The sequence below is a fragment of the Macrobrachium rosenbergii genome, chromosome 9 (assembly GCF_040412425.1).
Source record: "Macrobrachium rosenbergii isolate ZJJX-2024 chromosome 9, ASM4041242v1, whole genome shotgun sequence".
NCBI classification, from domain to species: domain Eukaryota; kingdom Metazoa; phylum Arthropoda; class Malacostraca; order Decapoda; family Palaemonidae; genus Macrobrachium; species Macrobrachium rosenbergii.
The window spans coordinates 27608342-27634199 of record NC_089749.1 but is presented as its reverse complement, the minus strand read 5'-3'; the positions used below and the strand labels follow the sequence as shown (position 1 = coordinate 27634199).

Sequence of the window (25858 nt, the reverse complement as noted above, 5' to 3'; positions counted from 1 at the left end):
CCATAACGTGCAGTAATTGTTTACTACCGTACGATGGTTGAAATACCAAGTAAAAGGCTTTTGTTATCTGATTCAGTTAAAAGCACAACAACAGTTTCTTGGTCGGTTGTTTATGGCTGTACGCATTTACGCAAGAGTATAATGTTACTAACAATACTTTTATCATTCTCTTCTACTTTTTTAATTAGAAGATGGGGTAAAGAGATGGAGGAAAAGTTGTCTATTGTAATTTATCCTCTCTCACTGCCCGATTATGCTGCTACCTGCACCCGTACAAAATTTAAAAATATTTTACATGTAATATTGTCGTATCGGTATTAATTGCTTGCCCCATTGCAAAATCGAATTATCGTAAGGTGAATTATCGTAACTCGAGCATTACCTGAGTATTTTAATAGTTTTATCACAAAAAGTGCATTTAGTCATGAAAATGAGATGAAAACACAGTATTTAGTGAATATTTCTCAGTGAAAAAATACCGTGAATTGGCGAATTTTCCGCAAATAATTGGTAGATGCGTTCCAAAGAGAAATCCATGAATACGTGAGTCCGCAAATCGTGAGAACGCGAATCTGGGGGTTTCCTGTATGTATGTATGTATGTATGTATGTATGTATGTATGTATGTATGTATGTGTATGTATGTATGTATGTATATATATATATATATATATATATATATATATATATATATATATATATATATATATATATATATATATATATATATATATATATATATATATCTTCTGATGGAGTTATATCTTCACATTTTTCATACCACTGGAAAGAGGGAACTTTCAGAAAAACATTTTTTTGCTCTTTTTGAAGTGATCACAAGTGCAATAAAAGTATCTTTTATTCAATGTGTTTTAAAATTGGTACAGTATCTTTACTTCATGCAGTTTTAAACTGAAAATAAATCTAAATCTATTTAAAATCATGAAGTATAGACCTTTGTTAATGTTGTATGTTGCAAGCTTCATTGCCATGGATCTAAATTTTGATCTGCAAACAACCTCCAAGAAGAGGAAAACTCTTCTATTTGACAGTAGCTTTTGCATATTCTGTTCCAAGAACTTTTCTGTGAAATCCCCTCTTGTCATCCTGATATACTCAAACTTGACAAGTTGTTTGCAGCTTGTAAGGCAGGATGACACTGGTAAACAAATTTTACAAAATTCTGCAGATATTTCTGCAGGTGGAGTTCCAATATTTTACCAAAATAGTTGTAGGTCATAATACTGCAGACCATATCATATCAAAAGACATGTTGGGAAATCTAAAGCTAGTAGTATAGAATGCTCTGGTGCTGGTAACAAAGAAGTGCATGTTTTGGGTAATGGTTCTTCAGCTTTACCACTAACCAGGTCTTTTACTTATACTTCTGATTGGAAAAATAAGTGTTTTGTGTGTGGTGAACATAGTAATCCTAAGCACAGGTCAACCTGGTCTATGGTGGAGGTACCTATTACTAACCAACCTGGTTCTTTCAACATGTATACAAAAATTTTGCTTGCAGCAGAAAGGCGACAAGACCAGGTAATGCTCAACAGACTTCATGGTGTTGCCAAAGGTGATCTGGATGCAGTGGAAGCACGGTATCATCGACAGAAAGGTTGCTACAAACACTATAATACATTAGTGATAGACATATAACCCTATATACCAAGACATTATCAGGAGACTACTTGATGAAATCAACTCTACAATTCTGTAAGAAAAACAAGTACAGTATTTACTTTGAAAACTCTAATGTTATGATTTCAAGCACTTGCACTGGAAGATGGGCTTGAGCATTCAAGCACATAAAATATCTAATTTGAAGAGGCACCTCATATGGGAATGTTCATAAACTGTATTTATACCACAGCCTGGAATGACAGATCTTGTTTGTGATACTACAATATCACTTCGAGATGCCCTTAAAAAGATTGGTACATTTGTGTCTCTGAATAATGAGCCTTTAGATGAACAATTAACAGTACAGGATGAATCTGACATGAATATGAATGAGGAGTCTGTCATTCATACAGCTGTTGGTGTCTTATGCAGAAGGATGCAAGTAGTAAGGCCAAATGCTGGACAAGATGAATATTTTTCTTCCGATGATATGACTGCAGTCACTAAGGGACTTCGTTGATCCTCTGACATAAAGCTATTTGATGGCTGTCAAACAAAGATCTATTCTCAAGAGCTGCAGATGTTGCACAGAACAACAATTTGAAGTACCTCAGCACTACTTCTGATATCATGGCACTATTGAACAATATATATACACCAAAGCATTTGGGTCTAGCCATTTACCTGCAGTACAGGTGAGTAAAGCTCAAACTACACAGTCAGGTTGTTTTATTCCAAATCAACTTCAAACGAAAAACAAAGGTGGAAAACTGATCATTGTGGTTGGAGACAACTGGGACCACAATGAACGGACAGTTGATGGTAAACATACAACGCATGTGATGACCAGCATTTTAATTTCACCGAAGCTAGGTGCCAATGAATTAGCACCATGCATTCCTCGAATTCAAGACAGGTCTCTGAACATTGGGCAGATTCCAGGTAGACTAAACTTGAAATGTTATTGCACAGAAAAGTGCAATATATAGCACTGGCACCACACTATAAATTATCAAAGTTACTTCAATGCACATATGTACCATTTGATACATATATTGTAGTTTTCCTCATGGTCTCTCTCTGTAATCACATTGCACATATGGCAGGCATGGGTCCAAGTACAAGTAGGCCTTAAGTACAAAATTTTGAGTACTTGTACTTGTACTTGAGATTTTAAAATTCAATGTACTTGTACTTGTAGCCAAAAAGTACTTGAGAAAATCAAGTACTTTTAAGTACTTTTTAAGTATATTACATACTTAGCAGGCTGTATTGCATAACTAATCATATAACAAAAAGTGCACTAGCAGTGACAATAACCTGACTATAGTATGTGAATTTTTTGTTATAATGAATTATGTATGTCAATAATAAAGATATACCAAGTTTAATTCAAATGATTTATATTCTATTGTTGTGTATCAACAGAATATCAGTCAATTTTCGTGCAATCAATTCAAGAATGAACCTGCGACAACCTGTTCACTTCCTGTCTGTATCTGCAGGCAACACGATCAGTTCTGTAGTACAGTAGTTTAGTCTCTCAATAGCCATCATTCATAGCTTGTGGTAACACTACTGAGTCTCCTGGGATAAGCCATTCAACCATGGAAGATTTCGTTTCAGTGTCAGACCCAAAGAAATATGGGGCACATGATGTTCGACAAAAGCAACAGGATGATGCACTAGTGCTCTTTGTGGCATGCGATCTTGTGCCATTTTCTGTTGTTGAAAGCCCTTACTTCAATGGCTTACTTAATTCAGCTGACCCTAATTATCAAATGCCTACACACAAGCACTTAGTCAACAAATTGTTACAAGACAAATCTCACAGGTGAAGGAAAATAAAAAAAAGTCTAGGGAGTGCAAAACAGTATGCCTAACACTTGATATCTGGTTTAGCCATCAGATGAGATCATACTTGGGAACTGCAGATCATTACATTAGAAACTGGTCATTTGAAAATGTAGTGCTAGCTTGCAAGTGCTTCCATGGACGCCATACTGCACAATATCACGGAAGAGTATGAGCAGATCATCAAGGATATTGATATAGTCTCCAAAATTACATACATCATAACTGACAGTGCTACTAATATGATTACTGCATTTTCTCTGCCAGGATTTCCTGATGCTATCTCAGAAGCAAATGATGACAATGATGAGGAAGAAGAGGATCTCGATGATTTGGATGGTAGTGGTACTGATTCTGCTGAACTGTTCGAAGTTTTACCAGCTGAGCATAATTCCTGCTTTACACATACATTGCAACTAGTCGTGAAAGATGGCTTCAAAGAAGCAGGACAGTTAAATGTTACACTGAGCAAAGCATCAAAATTGGTTTCATATGTGTATAAATCAACAATAGCAGCAGATGTTTTAGAAGGAGAAAGAAAATTAGAAGAGAAAAAGCTGAATAGTTTGGATGGTGCACCAAAGCTTGGCACTTATGGCCAAAATATTCTTAATGACATGCTGGAAATTTTTGAGCCATTTGAGGAGGCCACTGACTGTGCCCAAAGACAGAATTTCGTTTCCTCTAGCCTAGTCATTCCATGTGTACAAGGGCTCAAGTTTCACTTAGAGAAAATGCAATCTAAGTATAACAATGGTTTGGTATCTGGATTGAAGAGGTCATTACAGAAATGCCTCCAGGTATATGAAGAATAGGAAATATATCAAATGGCAACTATTCTTGACCCAAGATTTAAATTAGATTGGTGTTCTGAAGAACAGGAAAAGGTGAAACTTAAGTCTTCTATCATAACTGCAGCCCAGTTTACGTCCAAATTTCTACAGCTCGTGAAGCATGAATCCTGGCACAGACCATACAAAAGATACACCAGGACCTAGTTCAACTGAACCAAAAAGGAAGAAACTGTTTAATTTTTTGGGTAACCCAGTTCGACACAGATGTAACGCAGATTCAGGAGTCTATTAGTATTCAATTTCAAAGATACCGAGTCAGCCATGCATTTCAGAAGGGAGAAATGTGTTAGCATACTGGAAAGACCACAGAGAAACATTTCCAACTCTTGCTAAGATGGCACAAAATTATCTATCAGTCCCTGCTTCTTCTGCCCCAGTAGAAAGGATTTTCAGTATTGCAGGAAAAGTATTTCGGCCGGATAGATGTCGTCTTACTGATAAGAATTTTGTCTGTGATGTTTGTAAAATGCAATGATAAATCCTACAAGTAGATAACAAAGAACTGGTAATCGTATCAAAGAGAGAGAAATATAATATTTAGAACTTTTCTGAAAAGTATAATTTTGTTTAAAGTTTTTCTGAAAAACATAATTTTGTTTAAATTATTCTTAACAGTATGACATTTTTTTTCTTTTGCGGTGGAAATCTACTTTGTATTACAGTATTAAGAATAGCACTGTAAAATTATATTGAAAAATAAAATAAAAAGATTTTGTCATTACCTTAACCTGTGGGTAGACCAATTTTGATCACTTTTGTTCATTAAACCCTATGGAAATCGCTTCACCTCTTTTCGGCGCTATGGGCTAAGGTTCACTGACTTATACTGTGAGAACTACTCAGGTATATCCTTTTGGAAGGCTTCTGTTTATAAAGACTGCTATGGTATAACACCAGATTTTCTCTCCATTAGATACTTGCATGTGAATTTTTATTAGATATTTGCTACTGATTTTAAATCAAACATATCACTAATAATAATAATAGAAAATCAGCTGAAATGTACTTGTACTTGTACTTAAGAACATTGTCAAGTACTTGGACTTGGACTTAAGTCTCAGGCAGATCTTCTGTACTTGTACTTAATCTTTTTCTCAGTACTTGTACTTGTCCACAAGTACTGTCTCATGTACTTGGACCCATGCCTGATATATGGAAATACACTACTCACAACAGTAGCCTATAGATTGTTGGAAAAGAAATTATTTTATTTTTGCATACAATGTCAATTTTGAAGGTCCTTCTCAATTAATCTAATCTTTGCATGCCTCTATTTTACAGTGAGAAGACAAGAACTAGAACATCTCTCTCTCACTGGTAAAATCAATGGAAGGAGGCTGAGAGGAAGACCTACACAAAAATATATGGATGGATTGGTGAGAATGACTGGAGAAAGAATGTCTGCAGCTCAGTTGCTGCAGAAAGCCGGAAATAGAGTGGAGTGGCGAGCCATGATTGATGACATCCTTGGGGATATGGCACCTGGAAGATGATGATTTTACAATAGCCTAGAGTTTGTTGGAAAAGAAATTAATTTATTTTTGTAAACGATGCCGATTATGATGGTCCTTTTCAATTACTCTAATCTTTAAATAGTTCTATTTTACAGGTGGAAATCTGGCAAAAACTACACCATACAGGAAGCCATCAAGGAGACCAAAGCCCATTCTGGAACCTCCTATAAATGCTGATCTCCAAACAGATGTTGAAGAAGACTATGAGAAGGGAATGTACCACTGAGATACTTTATAACATATTGCAATCTGGTAAACTACAAGATGTGGAAGACAAAGACGTTCCATCATGGGCACTACTCCACGCAAAAATTGATGATGATGTAGGTGTCCAGCCTGTCTCCATTATCTCCAATCCTATCCTAATGGCCCCACAAACTGACCTTGCCACAATTTATACCACCCTTCACTGATTCAAGGAAGCTTGTACTGTCTTGGGACATTCATTCACCCCTGCATGTACTGGTATGGGCATTCTAACAAAGGTGTTTGAAATAATTTGGGCCTAACCAATTGAACTATTAGAAATTATTCCAGTGGAGGATGTGACACATTTCCTGATGTCTGTGTTTGCAGATATTGGTTACCTTTATGGAGATGCAGGATTAAGACATCTTCTGCAAGACTCTGGTGTATCTGCTACTAACACATCACAACAAATATTAGCTGGTAAAGATTTTTACAGAACTGTTAATGCATTGAAATGAGTGGATGAAGTTTTGAATTTATGCTTCCTACACAACTTTCACAAATACTGTGAGGACAAAGGAGTTGATATTCCAGACGAAGTATATGAAATACTTAAAAATCTAAAAGGATCAACTGACCAAAGGCAATGCCAATCCAGATTTACTCATGAGGTCCCTGGGGTCAATAAATTCTACTCTGTGTCCACTGCTACAACAATCTCAGCCTGAAGGACAAAGTTTATCACCAACTTTCAAATTCTGGGACAAATTTTTAAACAGTCATGCTCCCTTTAAAACCTATCTTGCAGCATCAAGAAATGGTAAATGGTCTGTCTACCAGACATCATCTTTGCATCAAATCGTACTAATCACAATGTTTGGAGGAACATTCAGGGACCTGTTTAGTCTTTTGGATCCACCAGAACACTTGATAAACTTTGCTACTGGATGTGTAGCATCACCCACAATCTAGGATAGCTTGCTTGGAGTATTAGGAAAAGGATCGACCACGTTATCTACATTTATCCATGAAAGGTTTGTATCTTCTGAAGATGGAAAGACACAAAAGAGTTTCTATGATCCACTAGCAAGATCGAATATGAGAACAATGTCTGATATGAATAGATCAGTGAAAGTCCATAACAAGAACATATCCCTCATTGGAGAAGTCATGTACTTCAGATTACTGGCAATGAATGCACTGAAGAAAGTCCCAATCCAAAGGGTTCTTTCTTCTGAGAACTCCTCAGTGCCTCTCAGTATGTTTGCTAATGATGGCTCATCCATCATGTGTCAAATCACAGTTTACGCACAAACCTGAGTCACTTTTACCTGAGGACAAAACTTTATCTGTAGCTGGATCAGATACCATTATATTTAATAGTCACACCATCATCCAAAGACTTCCAGGACCAAGTGCCACAGAAACAGTTACATTCAACAATACGGCATCTAATTTTCTTCGTCATGTTATGTATGTCTATGGTCAACATGGAAATATTAAACAGATTCACAGAGTATTTGACAGATATGATGAGGACAGTATAAAGAATATCACTAGACAGAAAAAAGTTGGCCACAAGTGTCAGAAATACCATGTGCAACTAGATCTGCAAGTTCCCAAGATGTGGATAGTATTTCTCAGTAATGGGGAAAACAAGTTAAATCTTGCAAAGTGCTACATAGACTAATAAAAGAATACACTGGAAATGTACTTAGGATGATCAAGTGATCTACACAAGTTTTGGTATAGTAGATACAGCGTACAAAATAAACAAACAGGTCGGTATTATTTCCTGCAGTAGGTTCACTTCAAGAAGAGGCTGATTGTAAAATAATTCTGCACTCAGTTGTAGCTGGAGAAAATGGAGCTAAACAGTATGGCAGGGCATATTGGAAAACATACATCACTCACTGGATATATACCTGTGCATCTGTTGTATGAGATACTTTCTCCTAATCAAATCAACATTATTCTACCAGTATACTGCATTACAGGCTGTGACACAGTGAGCTTCTTCCATAGCTTGGGAAAGGCAAAAGCATTCAAAATTATGATAGAAAAAACTGGATTTCATCAGTCTCTCAAAAGCCTTGGAACAACTCAACTTTTATGCAGGGCTGATAAGCAAGCTTGCACCAATTTTGTTGGAGCACTGTATGGAAAAACAGGTTGTGATTCTCTGAATATGGTAAGTTGTGAGAAAGCTGGAAAGAAAATTGCCCCTAAGAAATTTCCTCCCACAGAGGACAGCTTCCACCAACATGTGCTCCGGGCCATTTACCAGCTGATGATGTGGTGACAAGCATCCAATACAGACCTGCAGATGCCTGATCCAGTCTTGTTTGGATATTACTGTGGTATGTCAAATTAGCTTTGTCCTGTAATGATGTCTCAGTCACCAGCAGCACCTGAGTTATTAAAGGATTTGATATGCCAATGCAAAGAAAACTCTTGCAATACCAACTGCACATCTCATGAACAATCAACCATGTACTTCTGCATTTACATGTGAAGCTAACCTACCAGGTGATAAATCTGATTCTGGCAATACCTGCACAAATCCTCTTACATTACCTGCCTTTTATTTTGATGAAAATGACTCAGATTTAGAAGACTGATTCTTTCCTTAAATATTCATTTTCATAAACAAATTACTGTTTGGTTAAACAGGTCTAATTTTATCAGCTCTGAAAATGGATCCTTTATATTAATCATTTGTGCTACGACCGTCATTTTTTTCAGATAAATTTCCTACAAAAGGTGTTTGTTACTTTTGTTCTTCATAAAAGGCTTTTGTATTTCAAAAGGAAATGATACCATTTATAACTTCACATGTACAGTCGGCTGGATTCAATTGAATTGACATTTTATGTTCCCCTTCTGTGAATATGATTTTTCATGAAAATTTAGAAATTTTGAACTTTACAAATAAGTGTTTTTTTTTTATCATTGCATTACAGCGTATAAAATTATACTGATACAATATGAAAAACTAGATTTTATAATGAAACCATTATTGGTTCAAAAAAAAAAAAAAAAAAAAAAAAAAAAAAACAAATAAATACAGAATAAATTTTGTTCTCAAACATTTGTTCAAAAAAAAAAAAAAAAAAAAAAAAAAAAACAGAATAAATACACACAATATTGCTGTCTAATTATACTGTGACGAGTGAAAATTTTGTTCTCCAAACATTTGTTTGACAATTTATTATTTTGTGTCTTCTAATGACCAGTTTGGGTTATGTATTCAGAATTTGTGCACATTTCACATACCATCAGATAGCTGAATATTCCCCCTTTCCAACGTTATAAGTAATGTACAGATATAATTCTATTCAAAGTTATAGCTAATGCAGCGATCATACCCGCTAATCTTTTTGCAAGAAAGTCCGTCAAAATTCGTAGTGTAGTGAGTTACTTTGGAGAGCTATAAAAAATTTTGCCGATGGGACCACCTACTGGAAAAATATGATATTTTTATGATAAAATAGTTTTATATATACTGTACTTACCAAGTAGTTACACAGCTAGCTAAAAGTTTCCTTGCAAGGCAGCTTAAATTAAAAAATTCGCGGGTAACCCCTCAAAGTATAGTGCAGGTGACTGGTCCTGGCCACTAACTGGAATACCAGGAACTACTAGCAGACAACCTCATTCTGTTGATGCCATATGTCCATCAGAGGGGGGGAGGGAGGGCTCCAATCATGTAATTACTTGGTAAGTATATATAAAACATATTTTATAATAAAAATGTTTTTTCATAAGCGACTTACCAAGTAATTACATAGCAGATTCTACACTGAAAGAAGGGATAAATGGACATATTCTACTCCAAAACATTAAGTCATTTAATGAATCTGAAATAGAATAAAATGTTAGCATTGAATACAATGATTGTACCGTAGTTCCTTATTAGTTAGGAGAGCCTGCAATAGAAAACTGCCTCTGGTTGGTGCTCATCTGAACCTGTAGTGGGCGCAGCAGTATAGCCACGGGTTGCCCCTACTTTAGTGGGAACTTTGCACAAGGGAAGTTCTCCAATGGCTAGCAAAGCATAATTAGAAGTTTTGCAACACTTTGAAAGTACCTGCAAAACTTCAAATGTGCCCTTGCCCTGGGCACAGTACCACAACAAAAAACAACCAGATACAGTGACACTGTCACCTGCATTGGAAAAAAGACCATGACCCATCCATTGAAAGTGGTGGGTGCTCCAGGTTCATTGTACCCCCTGGTTCTCACAACACTTATCTTACTACAAGGTGAAGAGAAAGTATGAGAAAATCCTCTGCTTCCTTCAGCAATGCCAAGCCAGTTACTAATAAATGCAAGGTACTACAAAAAAGCTTTAATACTGTTTAAACTTTCTGAAGGAGTGAGAAGCGAAAAACGATCACACTTCCAGTAGGTCGATTGTAGGATGGACTAAGGGGCATACATGCATGCAGCCTAAAGAGAAAGAAGTTGCTCTGGTGTCTTTAGCCTTCATAAAAAGCAGGCACAACGCTCTCCTGAAACTAAGAATGGTTTCAAACGTCAAATCCATACATGACAAAGAACAATGTGCTCTTAGACCGAGGGCAAAAAAATTTCCTTGTCAGAACACTAAAGATTATGAAAACCCCTGTGTTTCCAATCCTGCTCAGGTAATACCCAAAAATTCCGACAAAATAGGGAGCTCTCTATTCCTCCCCGAAGCCAAGGATGTGAGGAGATTTGGTGCCAGACAATTGGCAGCTGGCACCAGGCGTTGGGTGTACTGAGCTGGTGCCAGGCTGTAGGTGGCCACCAGATAACTATTCGGTTGAGAGATGGCGGGCACTCCTAGGAGCTTGGGGTAGCCCTGGCACCAGCTACAGCTGGAAGTCAGGTGAGGGAAAGGCTCAGGCTGGTGGGTGTTCCTGACCGTCCCTGGCCGTTAAGACAGTCTTCTCTTCCATTAAGCTTTTGGGAGAGAGAGCAGTTCCAGATCATGGAAAGATACTCAGTCTTGGTTAATAAATTCCAAGGTAAATTAACAAACTGCACTACTGAGACAGATGTGTAGCTCAATACAGTACTCCTAAAAAGTAGGAACATGAGAGATTCTATATCCTCTTCGACGAAAGAGGCAATGCTGCCATGAGTTGTAAGTGTCTCAGAAAAAGAAACTTAGAGAGTCTGAGACATCCGATTTGGAACATCATTCACTTAGGTGGTAAACTGAGCTAGAAGATGATGTATGCATCTTTCAAATATCTCTCGTAGCACCTCTGAAAAAACCCTCCTTCCTGACAAGAACCCGGGAGCCCAAAGCCTGTCCACATAATAGTGTACAGTAAACCCCCCATATTCGCGGGGAATGCATACCACACTCCCCCGCGAATAGCTAAAACCAGCGAATACTTAGAACCCTTCTAAAAACACTTAGAACTGCCTATTTTGAGAGTTCAAACACACAAAACAAACTAAAAATGCTTATACAGGTATTATCCTACTTACGATGGGGTTAGGTTCCAAAAAAAACCATCGTCTGTTGGAAAAAATGTAAGAAATACCAAAACGTATCTCGAATATAACCTAGCCTACACCTACATTAAGGTATTCGGTACCATGTACTGTATACATATATGGTAGCCTAGCCTACACTATAAAATATACTCTTTACATACACGGTATAGTAATTATTATCAGCTAATCCTGGAGGTTCATGCAAAGTGACTTATGATAATTCGATAAAAAGAGAGATTTGAATAACAAACAAGAATTAGCTTAGCCTACACTATGGTATATTGTATACATACACGGTAGCATAGCCTACATTATACTGCACTCTATATTCGCATATAGTATTATACAAACGTCAACATAACGAATATGCATCTTTTCCATGGATCTTCTAAAATATTATGCCTTAATTCACTATATCCAATAATATTGTATATATTCTTATATTGCTTTTGTATTATAAATTGCGATCATAGCAATCATTACTGTTTTGGTTCGGAAATATTTACACTGTGTTTATTTCGCCGCATTTAACTCAGTTCAGAACGCTTTTTTTGCTTCTAGTTAGTGTAAATGAATCTCTAGATTATTTATATGGGGCAAGGTTATTTTTTGTTATACGAAGTGTTTTCAAGTCGAAATATAATTAAAATAAGTCTCGTGAAATTAATTCATCTATTATTTTCGTTAATAGATGACGATTGACGATGGCTGTTTGTTTTGTGTAAAAAAAATCCAAGATTCCGTTCGCTATTTTCACTTGATTTCATTATAATACGAGCTTTACGTATTTATCGTTTATCTGCGTAAAAATAACAGTAATGTGTTCTTTCATGCCCAGGAGTTTTGATTAAAATACTTCCTCTCCCATTTTAATTACAATCGAGTTTCACCCATGTTGCTGATGCATGATAATTTACAGTATAGTCATTAGCAGCTTGAACATTGTTTTCTCAGCTTCATCTACAACTTGCAACTTACATTTAGCAGTATATTTCCTTGACAATCTTTTATCCAAACCGAATAAGGGTATAATGTAAAAATATATCAGTCCTATTCTACTTAACGTCATTTGTGCCATAACCTACGGTAATTGTTTATTACAGTACGATGGTGAAATACAGGTAAACGGCTGTTGTTATCCGATTCAGTTATAAGCAAAACAACAGTTTCTTGGTCAGTTGTTTATGGCTGTATGCATTTATGCAAGAGTATAATGTTACTAACAATACTTTTATCATTCTCTTTTACTTTTTTAACTAGAAGATGGGATAAAGAGTTGTCTATTGTAATTTGGTCTCTCTCACTGCCTGATTACGCTGCTGCCTGTGTCCGTGCAAAATTTAAAAATATTGTATAAATAATATTGTTGTGTCGGTATTAACTGCTTACCCCATTGCAAAATCGCATTATCGTAAGGTGAATTATCCTAACTCGAGCATTACCTGCACTTTAGCCATGAAAAAGAGATGAAAATCCAGTATTTGGTGAATATTTCTCAGTGAAAAGTACCGCAAATGGTGAATTTTCCGCAAATACTGGGTAGATACGTTCCAAAGGAAAATCTGTGAATATGTGAGTCTGCGAATTGTGAGAACGCGAATACGGGGGGTATGCTGTACTACCCTTGGTGGTGTCTCTTGAAGAGAGGTTATTTGAGAAGAAATGAATAGTGGGAGGATTCTTGGAGAGTCTACTAATCAATCGTATCAATACGGGTACCCTAAATTATGGTTCAGAGAGGGGCTATGAGGCACGACGCAACATTCTGACGAGCCTGAAAAGAGTTCAGCCCTTCATTGACCATGTCAAACAGAGTTGGAAAATCTTGCGGTATGGTGTCTCTTGCCCATGCTAGAGGGTTCCTTAAAGGTGGCAGACAGACAAGGTCGGCCTGCCCCACAGGAGCAGAAACCCGACATATCAGGGGATTCAAGGTCCACTCAGGAGTAAGAGTGAGTTTCTGATGGCTCAGCTCATCCACCAGAAATTCCAGTTGAACTAGAAAAAACTCAGATTATCTTCCGCAGTAAAACCTTCTTGTCACTTGGTGGCGAGTAGCTCAAGGAGATCTAGTCTAAAGGAAAACAGCAGTCTAGGAGTGAGAGAGGGACGAGAAGAGCTGAAGTCTTAAACCACTGGCTTTCAGTTCTCTAGCATATGTAGTTCTTCATTGGATGGGTTGATATCGTGCTCGGCTAGCACTCTCCTAGGCCCGCGTTCAATTCTCCGGCTGGCCAATGAAGAATTAGAGGAATTTATTTCTGGCGATAGAAATTCATTTCTCGCTATAATGTGGTTCGGATTCCACAATAAGCTGTAAGTCCCGTTACTAGGTAACCAACTGGTTCTTAGCCACGTAAAATAAGTCTAATCCTTCGGGCCAGCCCTAGGAGAGCTGTTAATCAGCTCAGTGGTCCGGTTAAACTAAGGTATACTCAACTTTTTCTAGCATATGTGTGAAGGCTCTGTTCCCGGGGACACGTCATGGAAATTTCTCGGATCCCCAAGCAGACTCCTTTTACTGGAACAAGGAGAGAGAAGCAGTTTAAGACTAGACTCATGATGAGGGACTTCTTCCAAAAGCTTAAATTTGGACAGCCACTATTGCAGGTCCGACTGAAGACCGGTACTAAGGAAAAAGACGACGGTGTCTGGTTGTGAATCCCTGACCCAGGGATTCACATTCAATTTTTCTTCGAAGGGAGACAAAAATCAGTCCTCCAAGGAAATATGGGCATAATCAGGAAAAAAACTGATGTTAATGTTCAGAAACGGAAGACAAATGCCAGAAAGAGGGAGAGAGGACTACTAGGCTGTCTGATTCATCTCCGAATAGAACCTTATCTTAATCGAGGAGAAAGAAGGGAATCGCTGCAATGGAGACTTGCTGATGATTCTGCGGACTTGCAAGCAAAGGAGCGAACTTGCAAATCACTGTGCAGGCTCCCAGACAACTGAGCAAACTGGTAGCCTACCCTGCTGATCCTTGACAGTTGTGCAGGTGCGAGAACATCCTTGAGGATACGACTTCTTACTGGACTTGAAAACGGTTTGTGTGAACTTGACAATACCTCGTGCAGACCATAGACATATGTGAAAATGTACGTGGCGGAACTAACATCTGTCACGTTTATAAGGCTTGAAGAGAGACAAAAGCCTGATCACTGGAAAACAGAGGCCTGTCCAAAACCAGGTATGACAAAATCGTGCAGACCGACACAATAGTCTCTAGATAGTGTTGGGCACTCTAGAACAGAAGTCAGGAGAAATGGAATGGGTGCCAGGAAGATGGTACCTGGAGCACGGAAGTTGATTCCAGGTGTTCGGGGTTGGGTGCCAAGTCCCTGTAGACTCATCCACTAATGTTCCAAGGTTGAGACTGACATCCCAAAAGCTGAGTCTGCGACGGAGACTGTAAGGTAGACTGGGTACGACTATGTACTAAAGTTCTCTCTTCTAGAGACCTAAAGAAGAGAGCGGAAAACGCTAAAAGTTGTCTCAACTGTCCTTGTCCAGACCGGACAGAACTAAGAGACACTCCATGGCTATGCCTCTTGAGAAACATAGAGAATCCCCTATCTTCTAGCCAGTGCTCCTGTTGTCAGTCAAGAAAGACCTTACTTTGAAATCCTGATGCGATCTTTGACAAGCAGGTCTAAGTTCCGTTGAAGTACCAGAGGGAGGAAAAGACAAAAGGCGCTAAACTTGTTCCCTAATCAAAGAAAACAAACTTCCAACTCCCTGAGACTCCTAGGAGGATGAAGAAAATGCCACAGAAGGCAGCTTCCTACAACAAGTTCAAAACTTCTGGACACAATAGTCCCTGTCCACAAAAGACAGGACTCTGAGACACTAAATGACGCAAAAAGGAGGTACAGTGGTGTAAGCTCATCTTGAGCTATCAGGCAAAGGTGGAAACAGGCTGAAGAGAAACAAAACACTTGTGAGCAGGTTGTATAGCCTGGTACTGAAAAGGTGGTGCTGGATGCCTGACAGCTGATGCCAAACTGCAGGTGGACACGCATGCACAGGTGAACACTCAGACACAGTTGGAAACTTGGACACTTGACACTCAGATCCCACTCAGCACTCAGACACTCATCAGCCAAAACGAGTCTTTTCAGTGGCCTAGAACTACTAGAAACAAGCCCTCGGCGCTCCTACAATGAAAGCACATCCTTATGGACACCTTTCCAATGGCTGTCTGTCGACACCTGCGAACAACAGGCTTGACCAAGGAGGCAACTACCTGGGGGCAAACCCCTTCGGACTCCCATGGGGTTCAGTATGTGTTCTCCCCAGTGCGGAGTGGGACAGGGACTGGGTTTAGGAGATCCGAGGGGCCGGATAGCCACCTCCTACACTACACATCCAGTGATGGGGCCGGATAGCCACCTCCCACACTACATATCGAGTAAGATGCCTTTCCAGCGGCTGTCTGTCGATACCTGGGACCAGATAGCAGGCTAGACTAAATAAACTACCCATGAGTAATCCCCCCGACATCCCCTGAACCTCCGGTATGTCTCTTCCCCAGTGCGGGGGAGCGGGACAGGGACCTTTGTTTAGGAGCATCGGGGGACAAGTAGCCACATCCTCCACTGCGCAACACTTCACTATAACAAGGTTACTTCTGTTAACTCGGACACAAGACTGGCAGTGGCATGGGGAAGAAGCGAGGGAGCCACGTGTGGGAGCAAGTGGATAAAAAATAAGTGGGCTCATAGCAGAAGAGAGTTGGCACCAGACGATGGGGTCAGGCGCTGGGTGCTCCCAGGATGTAGCTGGCGCCAGGGTAGCTGGGTGCCAGGCGAGGTAGCAGCTCAGGAGTCACGACTTGGGAGCTGTTGAGTGCTCCTGGGTGATTGGAGCCGATTCTTGGCTGTCAAAAATGTCAAAACTCCAAAAGCCTAGGGCCACCAAAATAAGCACAAATTCTCTCATTAGCCTGCTACGTTCTGCCCTTCCACTTTTTCAGTTCTCTACAAAGGAAAGTGTAAGAAGATATTCAATTAATTCTTTACTGACAAATGTTTGAAGTACCCAGAGTACTGTTATACAGACATACCTCGACTACTAACAAACATTATTTCCGGCTTGCAGATATGTATTCCGTTACCAAAAATTGGTTCAGTAGAGAATGCAACGCTTACATCTTATGATGCTACTCGGAAAAAGAAAGTTAATCTTTACAGATCAAAGTTAGACATACACAGTACCATCATACAGACATATTTCAATTACTATCAAACATTATTTGAGACTTGTCGATATGCATTTCAATACCAAAAAAATTGGTTTGGTACAGAACGCAATATTTACGTTTTATTACGGCACTCATTAAATGAGGTAACGAACGCAATATTTAAATTTTTTATGCTACTTGGAAAAGGGAAGTTAACCTTTATCGACAGTTCGAAGTACACTGAGTACCATCATGCAGACATATCTCAAATCCTATCAAACATTATTTGAGACTTTCAGATATGTATACACTACTAAAAATGTTGGCCTGGCAGTGAACATAATATTTAAGGAAAAGGAAAATTAGCCTTTACCGACAATAGTTGTAGTATACAGAGTATCATCATACAGACGTGTCTCAAATCTTAACAAACATTTATTGACACTTGCAGATAGGTATTTCATTACCATAAGTATTGGTTCAGCAACTAATGCAATGTTTACGTTTATTACATAACCAGTAAAGGTGGTAGCACGGTAAACTGCTCTACCATTAGTGAAATATGATAAACTTGAATCAGATCTTAAAAACAAACAATTAAAATATTGATCCTGAAAGCTGTAGACTTTAAGGTTATTTGAAATCTGCGATAATACATCACCGAAATCTGGTCTCCGACCGGCAAATTTAAGAACAAAGCTCACATTGGCACTTGGTGTTGACTTGAGCACCGGCAGAAACAGAATGAGGTTGTCTGCTAGTAGTTCCTGGTACAGTATTCACGTTAGTGGGTGGGACCAGATACCTGCACTATACGGTACATTGAGGCATTACCCGGGAATTTTTTAATTTAAGTTGCCGCGCAAGGAATAATTATAGCTATGTAATTACTTGGTAAGTCATTTATATAAAAATGCATCTTTTTGGGGTTTGTTTGCAGCACTAATACCACTGACATCACATGCTACAGAGACATTACAATACAGAGATACCAAGACAATAAAGTACTGTTACCACAATAAAAACTGGTACATACAAAGGAAGCACAATACAGCCATTCTCACCAGCAATTACACGACAATGATGATGATAACCTATTGCATTTAAGAAAAAGCATAATGCGCCCTCACTTGCAGAGACCATGCAAAAATGTGAGCCAACAAATGAGAGGAGGATGATAAAAACCTAATTTAAAAATGACATAATTTGAAGTCAAGTGATTTTTGTAAAATACAGATAAAATAAAAATGCAGCTGATAGATCACTGCTTTGTAACAAACACTCAGATATTGACACTGATAAAAAAGTAAAAGGTAAGGAAAAAGCCTACAATTCCACAAAAGCATTGAAATGACACAAATAATAGCACAGTACATTACAGTACAGTGCTATACTTAAAAACCGACATGCAACAAAATTCCTGAACAAAGAGAGAACCTGCAAAACTACCTACCACACTAACTTTCCTTGAGCCAACGCCATCTAAACTCAAAGCAGCAACACACTTGGTGAGAGACGTATTTTGCTGAGAGTTGGTTAATTGCTGCCGGTTCTAAAATGAAACCAATATCAAGGACATCAAACGCTGTTACAGGAATGATAACCGCACTTGCTATTCTTCTCAACATGTAATTATCAACAATTCACAAACAGTACATGTACTGCAGTATACGGAGAACATTTCTGAGCTTTAAAATTAGTACCACATTCTGGATAAGACTAGTTATTGTAACCTGAAATATACCCCTAGCAACTCACACTTATGTATGTAGCAAGCTTTGATTCTTGAGGAAGGCCATTCACTTGGCCAGTTCCAGGTGGTGTTGAGGATGCTACTGCTGCTGCTGCAGTTGCTGCTTGCTGGGGGATACCCAAGTTGAGAAGCATGGGGTCCATCCTCACAAGTCTCTACCTGTAAAGAGAATAATGTTTATCATATTTCTTGTTTATCTAATTATCTGTCTAATCATACATGTAACTAAGTTTGTAAACAAATAAATATACAGTACAAAGGGTATCCTGAAAAAATCATATTCCCCAACTTTTACTGGTGACTGTTTATGGGATCCAGACAATTACATGATTTGAAACTGTACAAAAAGAAGCTTGTCATGCAATACAGAATTTATGTTCTACAATGAATTATTACAAGCATATTTACCAGTACTTTTACTTCAATAACCTTGGGGGTTGAAACTGAAAACTCAACAATGGTACAATCATTTACTATTAAAATTATTGTACAACTTATCAAATGTTTCAAGATCTTACATTTCACTAAGAAACATTTTTTTTCTTTTTGTTTTTACTTTTGACACAACCCATTTCTTTAGAGTAGCCTAATCCTGTGCTCCAAAGATTTCCATTAATACTCTACAATTTCAAAACCACAACTTCCAGCTGGTCAGTTTTGATATCCAAGCTCCAAAGCACTTTTGTCTCATAAAACAATCATTCCCTACATGCCTGCCCTACAATGTGCAATTAAGTTTTTAGTGCACCCAGACTATCTTAACCCTTTCATAGCTGCAGGCATCCCATGGTGTGCAAAAATGGTATAAGATGGCTGCCAGTGCGCAACATATGATACTACTCTTTTGCGCCATGATATTTGAACAAATTTTGTGGGAAAATGTTCAAGTAACTTGAATGGGCCATAAATGACTTTATATGGCAAACTCACACTTAGGCTCACGATACAAAGGAGATTAGTCTGACTTGAATTTCATCGGGAATGCACTACATCTCCCTGTCCCTGTATATCTCGTGTATAATTTGCCCATAAATATACTCAGGGATTGTTACTGGTTTTAGTTCTTACCTTTTGAAACTGTGTCAGCTGTAACTGTAATTTTGCAAAATAAAGTACAAAAAAATATCAGAATGAACATGTACAACTCACTAAAAGGTACTACATCTCTCCATCCCAGTACATCTCATAAATATTTGTCCATACATATACTCAGGGATTTTTGATGATTTTAGTTTTAGTCTTTTACTATATTATGTCAGCTGTAACTGTAATCTTGCAAAATAAAGTAAAAAAAAATATATTAGAAAGAGCATGTATAACTAGCTAAAATTAGTGGTTTTTTATGAGTATCTTGGAAAAGAGGCCCTGCACAAGGTTGGAAAAATTTCCTTCAACTTCCCATGAATTATCATCTTTGCCTTAGCTAAAGAAGGAGCTGGGGTATCTCCAATGGGAAGCACTAACACTACAGGAGCATCAACCTCCTTAGCAATCGATGAAGCAGCAGAAGCAGCAGGAATATTTATTTTCATGATAAAATTAAGGTTCAAACATACCGACCAAGTAATTGCATAGCTTTACTTTCAACTCGCACAGCAGCTTAAATTTTGAGATTCGGGGTAGCCCTTCTTTTGTTTTGTGTAGGTGGCTAGTTCCGCCCACTTTTGGGGAACAAGAGGAACAGCATAGCAAAGAGCTTCAATTTGTTTATGCCCTCATGTCCATGCAGGGGAGGAGAGAGGGCTTCGATTCTGTAATTACTGTACTTGGGAAGTATATATGAAACAATTTTATCATGAAAATAATATTTTCATATAAGTAACTTATTAAGTACTGTACAGTAATTACATAGCTGAATCCCACACTGACAGGAGGTGGGATACATGGATATATTCTACTCCAAAACATTAGTGACAGAAAGGAATTGAGAATAGAAAAAATTGCTGGAATTGATACAAAGCTTGTTGTTTCCTTACCTGGTAAGAGAGCTATTGCAGGAAGATACTGCCTTTGGTTGATGCTCATATTAACCTGTAGTGGCATGGCTGTACAGCCATGGAGCGCCTCTACTTTAAGTGGGAGCAAGGACGTTTCCAATGGCTAGTAAAGCATTAATAGCTGCCCCTGGCCTGGGCGCAATGCCACAATAAAAAACAACCAGACACACAATGCTGTCACCTACACCACATAACAAAAAAAACCACCACCCATCCACTAAAAAAATGGTGGCACTCCAGGTACATGGTAGCCCCAGGTTCCCCTCAGACTCGACACCCTATATCAAGGCAAAGAGAACAAGGATGGAAGGAATGCTTCTTATGCTTCATCCCCCATAAACCATGCCAGCCACTGACAAAGGACCTAGTGTACTGAAATTTTCAAACACTGTTTCCATTCCACACAGAGTTGCAAAAATCGACTTACACCTCCAATACGTCGATTGAAGAATGGAAGAGAGAGACAAGTTATGTTTAAAAGCTAACGAGGTAGCAACTGCTCTGATCTCATGAGCCTTAACTTTAAAAGAAGGCAAGATGTCCTCTCCAATCTGGGAAGGCACTTCAGTAATAAGGTCTCTTAGAAAGACTGACAAGGCATTCTTAGAAAGGGGTTGGGAAGGATTTTTAACTGAGCACCATATGTTACTAGCAGGTCCTCGGATTTTCTCAGTTCTATGCAAATAATATCTTAATGCTCTCACAGGGCAGCGAGCCCTCTCTTCCTCTTCTGGGCCCAGGATCTCCATTATGTTCTTAATGGTAAAAGAATGAGGCCAGGGCTTGGATGGGGTCTCGTCTTTGGCCAGAAAACTGAGGGTAAAAGAACAGACTGCATCCCCTTCAAAGAACCCAATCCTTCTATCAATAGCATGAAGCTCACTGACCCGCTTAGCAGTTGCTAAAGCCACAAAGAAGAGGGCTTCTAAGTAAGACCCCTTAACGACGTCGAATGAAAGGGCTTGAAATGGGGACCAGACAGCCATTTCAGAACCACATCCAAGTTCCATGAGACCGACTCCACCTTCTTCTGTTTGGCAGTGTCAAATGATTTAATAAGGTCAGACAGATCCTGGTTGGAAAACAGATCCAAACCTCTGTGACCTATGACGAAAGACAGAGCCCAGCATGGCCCTGTAACCTCTAAAGGTATAAGAGGACAGACCTCTAAAGACCTCAAATAGAGCGGAAAGTCTGCCATCTCTGTTATAGACCTCTCAGAAGATGAGACATTAAGTCTTCTACACCAGTTGCGAAACACTGTCCACTTAGTTTGGTAGACCTTGCTAGAGAATGGAAGTCTACACCTTGCAGTACCCTCTGCACCTGGTCTTGAAAAGCCTTTCGGTCTAATGAGTTTCCTGACCGTCTGAATCCTGTCAGGGCAAGAGTGGATAATCCTTGATGGAAGCGTCTGAAGTGATGAGACTGTCTGAGAAGATCTGGTTTCTGTGGCAGCAGCCTTGGAAAGTCTACCAGTTGACCAAGGAGATCCCAGAAACACTCCTTCAGAGGCCAAAACAGGACTACTAAGGCCATCGTCACATTCTGGTAGGCACGAAACTTGTTTAAAACTTCCCTTACCATGTTGAATGGTGGGAATGCATACAGATCCTTGTTCAACCAGGCCCATAGTATGGCATCTGTCGCCACGCCAAAGGGTCCGGGACTGGCAAACAGAACAATGGAAGGCAATGATTCCTGGAGGTTGCGAAGAGGTCTAGGGTTGGTTTTCCCAACAGTTTCCACAGGTCAGAGCAAATTAGTGGATCTAAGGTCCATTCTGTGGGGATGACCTGTTTGTGACGGCTCAGTTTGTCTGCCAACACATTCACCTTGCCTTGAATAAACTGCTTAATAATCCTTTTTGATTCTGGTCTGCCCAAAGAGGAAGAGCCCCTGGTGCCTCGCAGAGGGAGAAAGAGTGAGTCCCTCCTTGCTTCTTCTTGATGTAAGACAGGGCTGCGGTGTCCAAGTGGACCGCCACTGTCTTGTTGAAAACCCGTCGCGAAGTGTTGCAGTAAAATGAATCGCCTTCAACCCCTTGACGTTGATGTGTGTAACTTTCTGTTCCAGGGACCATGTCCCAGAAACTTCCTTGTTTCCCAGTAGAGCTCCCCAGCCAAGGTCTGACGCATCTGAGTACAAGTCTAGGTTGGGGCTCAGGGGGAGGAGAGACTTTCCTTCCAAAAGTCTGCTTTCAGACTTCCACCATTGCAAGTCCCCCTTGATTTCCCGAGTCACGGGAAACACGAATGAGTCCAGATGCACTCTCCTGTCCCAGCTGGCCCTCAGGAAGAATTGCAGCACTCTCATGTGGAGTCTTCCCAGAGTGACAAACTGCTCTATGGAGGCTCAAGTTCCTAGAAGACTCATCCACTTGTTGGCTAAGCAGGACTGGAGAGAGAGAAATTCGTTCACTGTCTGCAAGCAGGATTCTACTCTCTTGGGGTATGGAAAAACCCAATTACTATGAGAGTTGATCGTCATCCCCAAATAAAGTATTTCCTGTGTCGGAGTTAGCTGGGACTTCTGCAGGTTGGTTAATAATTCTCAATCTTGGGGTGGGAGAAGGGTCTTCCAAAGGTACTCTGCGCACTTCTTCAAAGGGGATAGGAGCCAATTGTCCAAATATAGGGAGACACTGATGCCCATAAGATGGAGTCACTTTGCAAGGGGGGTGAGAACCCGAGTAAAGACTTGAGGAGCTGTAGAGAGGCCGGGGCACAGGGCTCGAAACTGACAGACTGTCTTGGAAAATGAACCTAAGGTACTTCCTGGAGTCCAGATGGATGGGGACATGGAAGTATGCATCCTGCATATCGATGGTAATCATCCAGTCGCCCTTGTGAATGGATGACAGGACAGTATGGTTCGTTCCCATCCTAGATTTCGTCTTCTGGATGAAGAAATTCAGGGTGCTGACATCTAGCACAGGTCTCCAACCTCTCGATGACTTAAGGACTATGAAAAGACGGTTGTAGAAACCTCTTCTGACATCCTCGACCACCTCTACTGCTCTCTTCCTGAGGAAGGATGACACTTCTTCCGAGAGGGTTGAGTACTTCTCCGAGCCTACTGAGTAGGCAGTCAATAAGATGGGAGTATGGACTAAAGGTGGCTTCTCCCTGAACGGGATGCAGTAGCCCTCCCTCAGGACTTTCACGATCCATTGTTCTGCTCCCTTTGTACTCCATCTCTCCCAAAAAAGGAGTCTTGGCTTCTACTGGAGCACGGAGGACAGAGTCTTCACTTTCGCAAGGAGGGCTTGGAGGAGGACTGCTTAAGTGTATGTGCCGAGAAACGGATGCTTCACTGAGGTCTAGACTGGGCCCTCTGTCGGTTGCTACGAAAGAGCTGAGGCTGGAGAGGAGACACTGACTTGGTGCCAAAGGCGGCCAACTCCTTAGGGCGTCTAGTTGACTGGGCCAAGAGGTCCTGAGTGGACTTCTTTTGGAGGTCTGAAGCGATCTCGTTCACTGTTGACTGGGGAAAAAGATGGTGGCAATCTAGAAGGGAGAGGAGAAGAGCCGACTTCTGTGAAGAAGTAACTCCATTGGTGGTGAACGAACACCAAAGCTCCCTCTTCTTAAGAACCCCCATAGCAAAGAGTGGCCAACTCCTGGGAGCTGTCTCTGATGCCCTTGTCTGTGCACGAGAGGACACTAAGCCAGTCTGCAGCACAATCTTCTGGTTAAGAACAGTCTTGAATTCTCCTCACAAGAGCTCCCACTGACCAATCTAAATAACTCAGCACTTCAAAAACCTTAAAAATGTTCCTAAGAAGGTGATCCAGCTCCGTCGACGAGAACATCACCTTCACCGATGAAAAGGCTGACCTTTGTGATGAGTCAGTAAGCCTAGAGAGGTCCTCCTGGGAGGAGGCAGCAACTCCCAAAGAAGGAGCTTCTCCTGTGGAGTATGATATATACCTCCTGCGAGACAGTTGGGAGGGAGGAAAACAAAAAGAGGCCTTTCCTAGCTCTCTCTTCTCTGAGGGCCAACCATCAATTTCAATCAAGGCCTTCCTCGAAGAGGATGAAAGAACCATCTTAGGGAGCCTGGAAGAGTCAACAGACTGGTTACTCATCAAGAAGAAGGAGTGAAAAAGTCTGGGGAGGTTAGCAGATAATACCACAGCAAAGCTGCATAAGCTGAGGAAGCAGTGCCCTGATCTATGTTTTCTTCTTCCGACGAAATCGGGGACAAAGACAAGTCAACTGATGCCTTGGCTGAGGAAGGCGTCTTCTTGAGCAGTCCCAAAATGTCGTCAAGCTGACACTTGATGGGCGCCAATGACAGATCCAAAAACTGTGGGCGCAGGAGGACCTGAAGCAGGCGGCTGACGAGGAGGGGTCAGCGCATGGAGGCTGGTGCAGGGCGCTTGGAAGCTGGTGGCAAAAAGAAGGGGGTTGGCGAGGGGTGGGGTGCTCGAGAGCTGAGACTGGGTGTTCAGGAGCTACTAGGCGTTCAGGTGCTACCGGGCGTTCAGGCACCTGCTGGGCACTCCGGAGTGGTAGATGGGTGCTCGTAAGACAACTGACACTTGGATGAAGATGGGCGCATATGAGAAGATGAAGAGCACTTGGGAGCCAAGTACTGGTGCTCTACCGAAGGGCACTCTGGAGAAAAATGTTCTGGACCGTCCCAGGTGCTGCAGCCAAAGTGAGGGCTGCAAGAAGGTTCTCTGAAACTTTTGCAGGGCAGTGGAGAAGAGAGGTCCGCATCCACTGCATGCCTTTTCAACGGCTGAGACTCGTCCACTCAGCCGTTGAAAAGGCATGCAGCGGATGCGGACCTCTCTTCTCCACTGTCCTGCAAAAGTTTCAGAGAACCTTCTTGCAGGACTGGATGCCTCCAAACTAGAAGACAGACAACATACTTCCATACTCATGCCTTTCCAATGGCTGTCTGTTGCAACCTGGAAAGCAACAACAGGTCCGACTGAGGGGGCAACTACCCGTGGGCAGACCCCACCGACCTCCCTTGGACTTCCAGGATGCCTCTTCCCAGGTTTGGGGGAGTATGGCAGGGACCTTTGTCTAGGAGAGTCGGCAGGATGAGCAGCCACCTCCTCAACTAACATTTCCTGGCACTCCTATCATCCACTCTGTCCATTAGGACCTTCACTGATGCCCTTAATTGGGCCATAGTAGTCACTATTAGACCGAATTTCTGGTCAATTCTTGATTCAAGACTGTCAATGGGATCAGGGTCGGAAGCATGGGAGCCAGGCAAAGGAGTAAGTGGCACAGTCAGAGGACTGGGAATGGGAGACAATAGGCACAAGAGAAGAGATAATAGGAATGTTAACATCACTAGAAGACTTAGGAATAGAATCCTGATTAGCTAAAGTCTTGCTATCGGCCCTAGAAGCCGCTTTCCTCTTCCTGTTTC

At 40.5% G+C, this 25858-nt stretch overlaps 1 protein-coding gene across 3 annotated transcripts in view; it reads right to left on the bottom strand.

The window, feature by feature from the left end:
- The window catches only part of PAN3 (Poly(A) specific ribonuclease subunit PAN3), a 165722-nt gene that overhangs the window by 120655 nt on the left and 19209 nt on the right, over positions 1-25858 (bottom strand). For 2 of the 3 annotated variants that reach the window (XM_067108789.1, XM_067108791.1), the window contains exons 2-3: positions 18470-18623; positions 18165-18263 (exon numbers count right to left, since the gene is read on the bottom strand). In XM_067108789.1, the coding sequence (XP_066964890.1) occupies positions 18165-18263; positions 18470-18607 (237 nt within the window). In that variant the 5' untranslated portion in view covers positions 18608-18623. The remainder of the gene's footprint in view (positions 1-18164; positions 18264-18469; positions 18624-25858) is intronic. The other variant, XM_067108790.1, reaches the window with a different exon arrangement.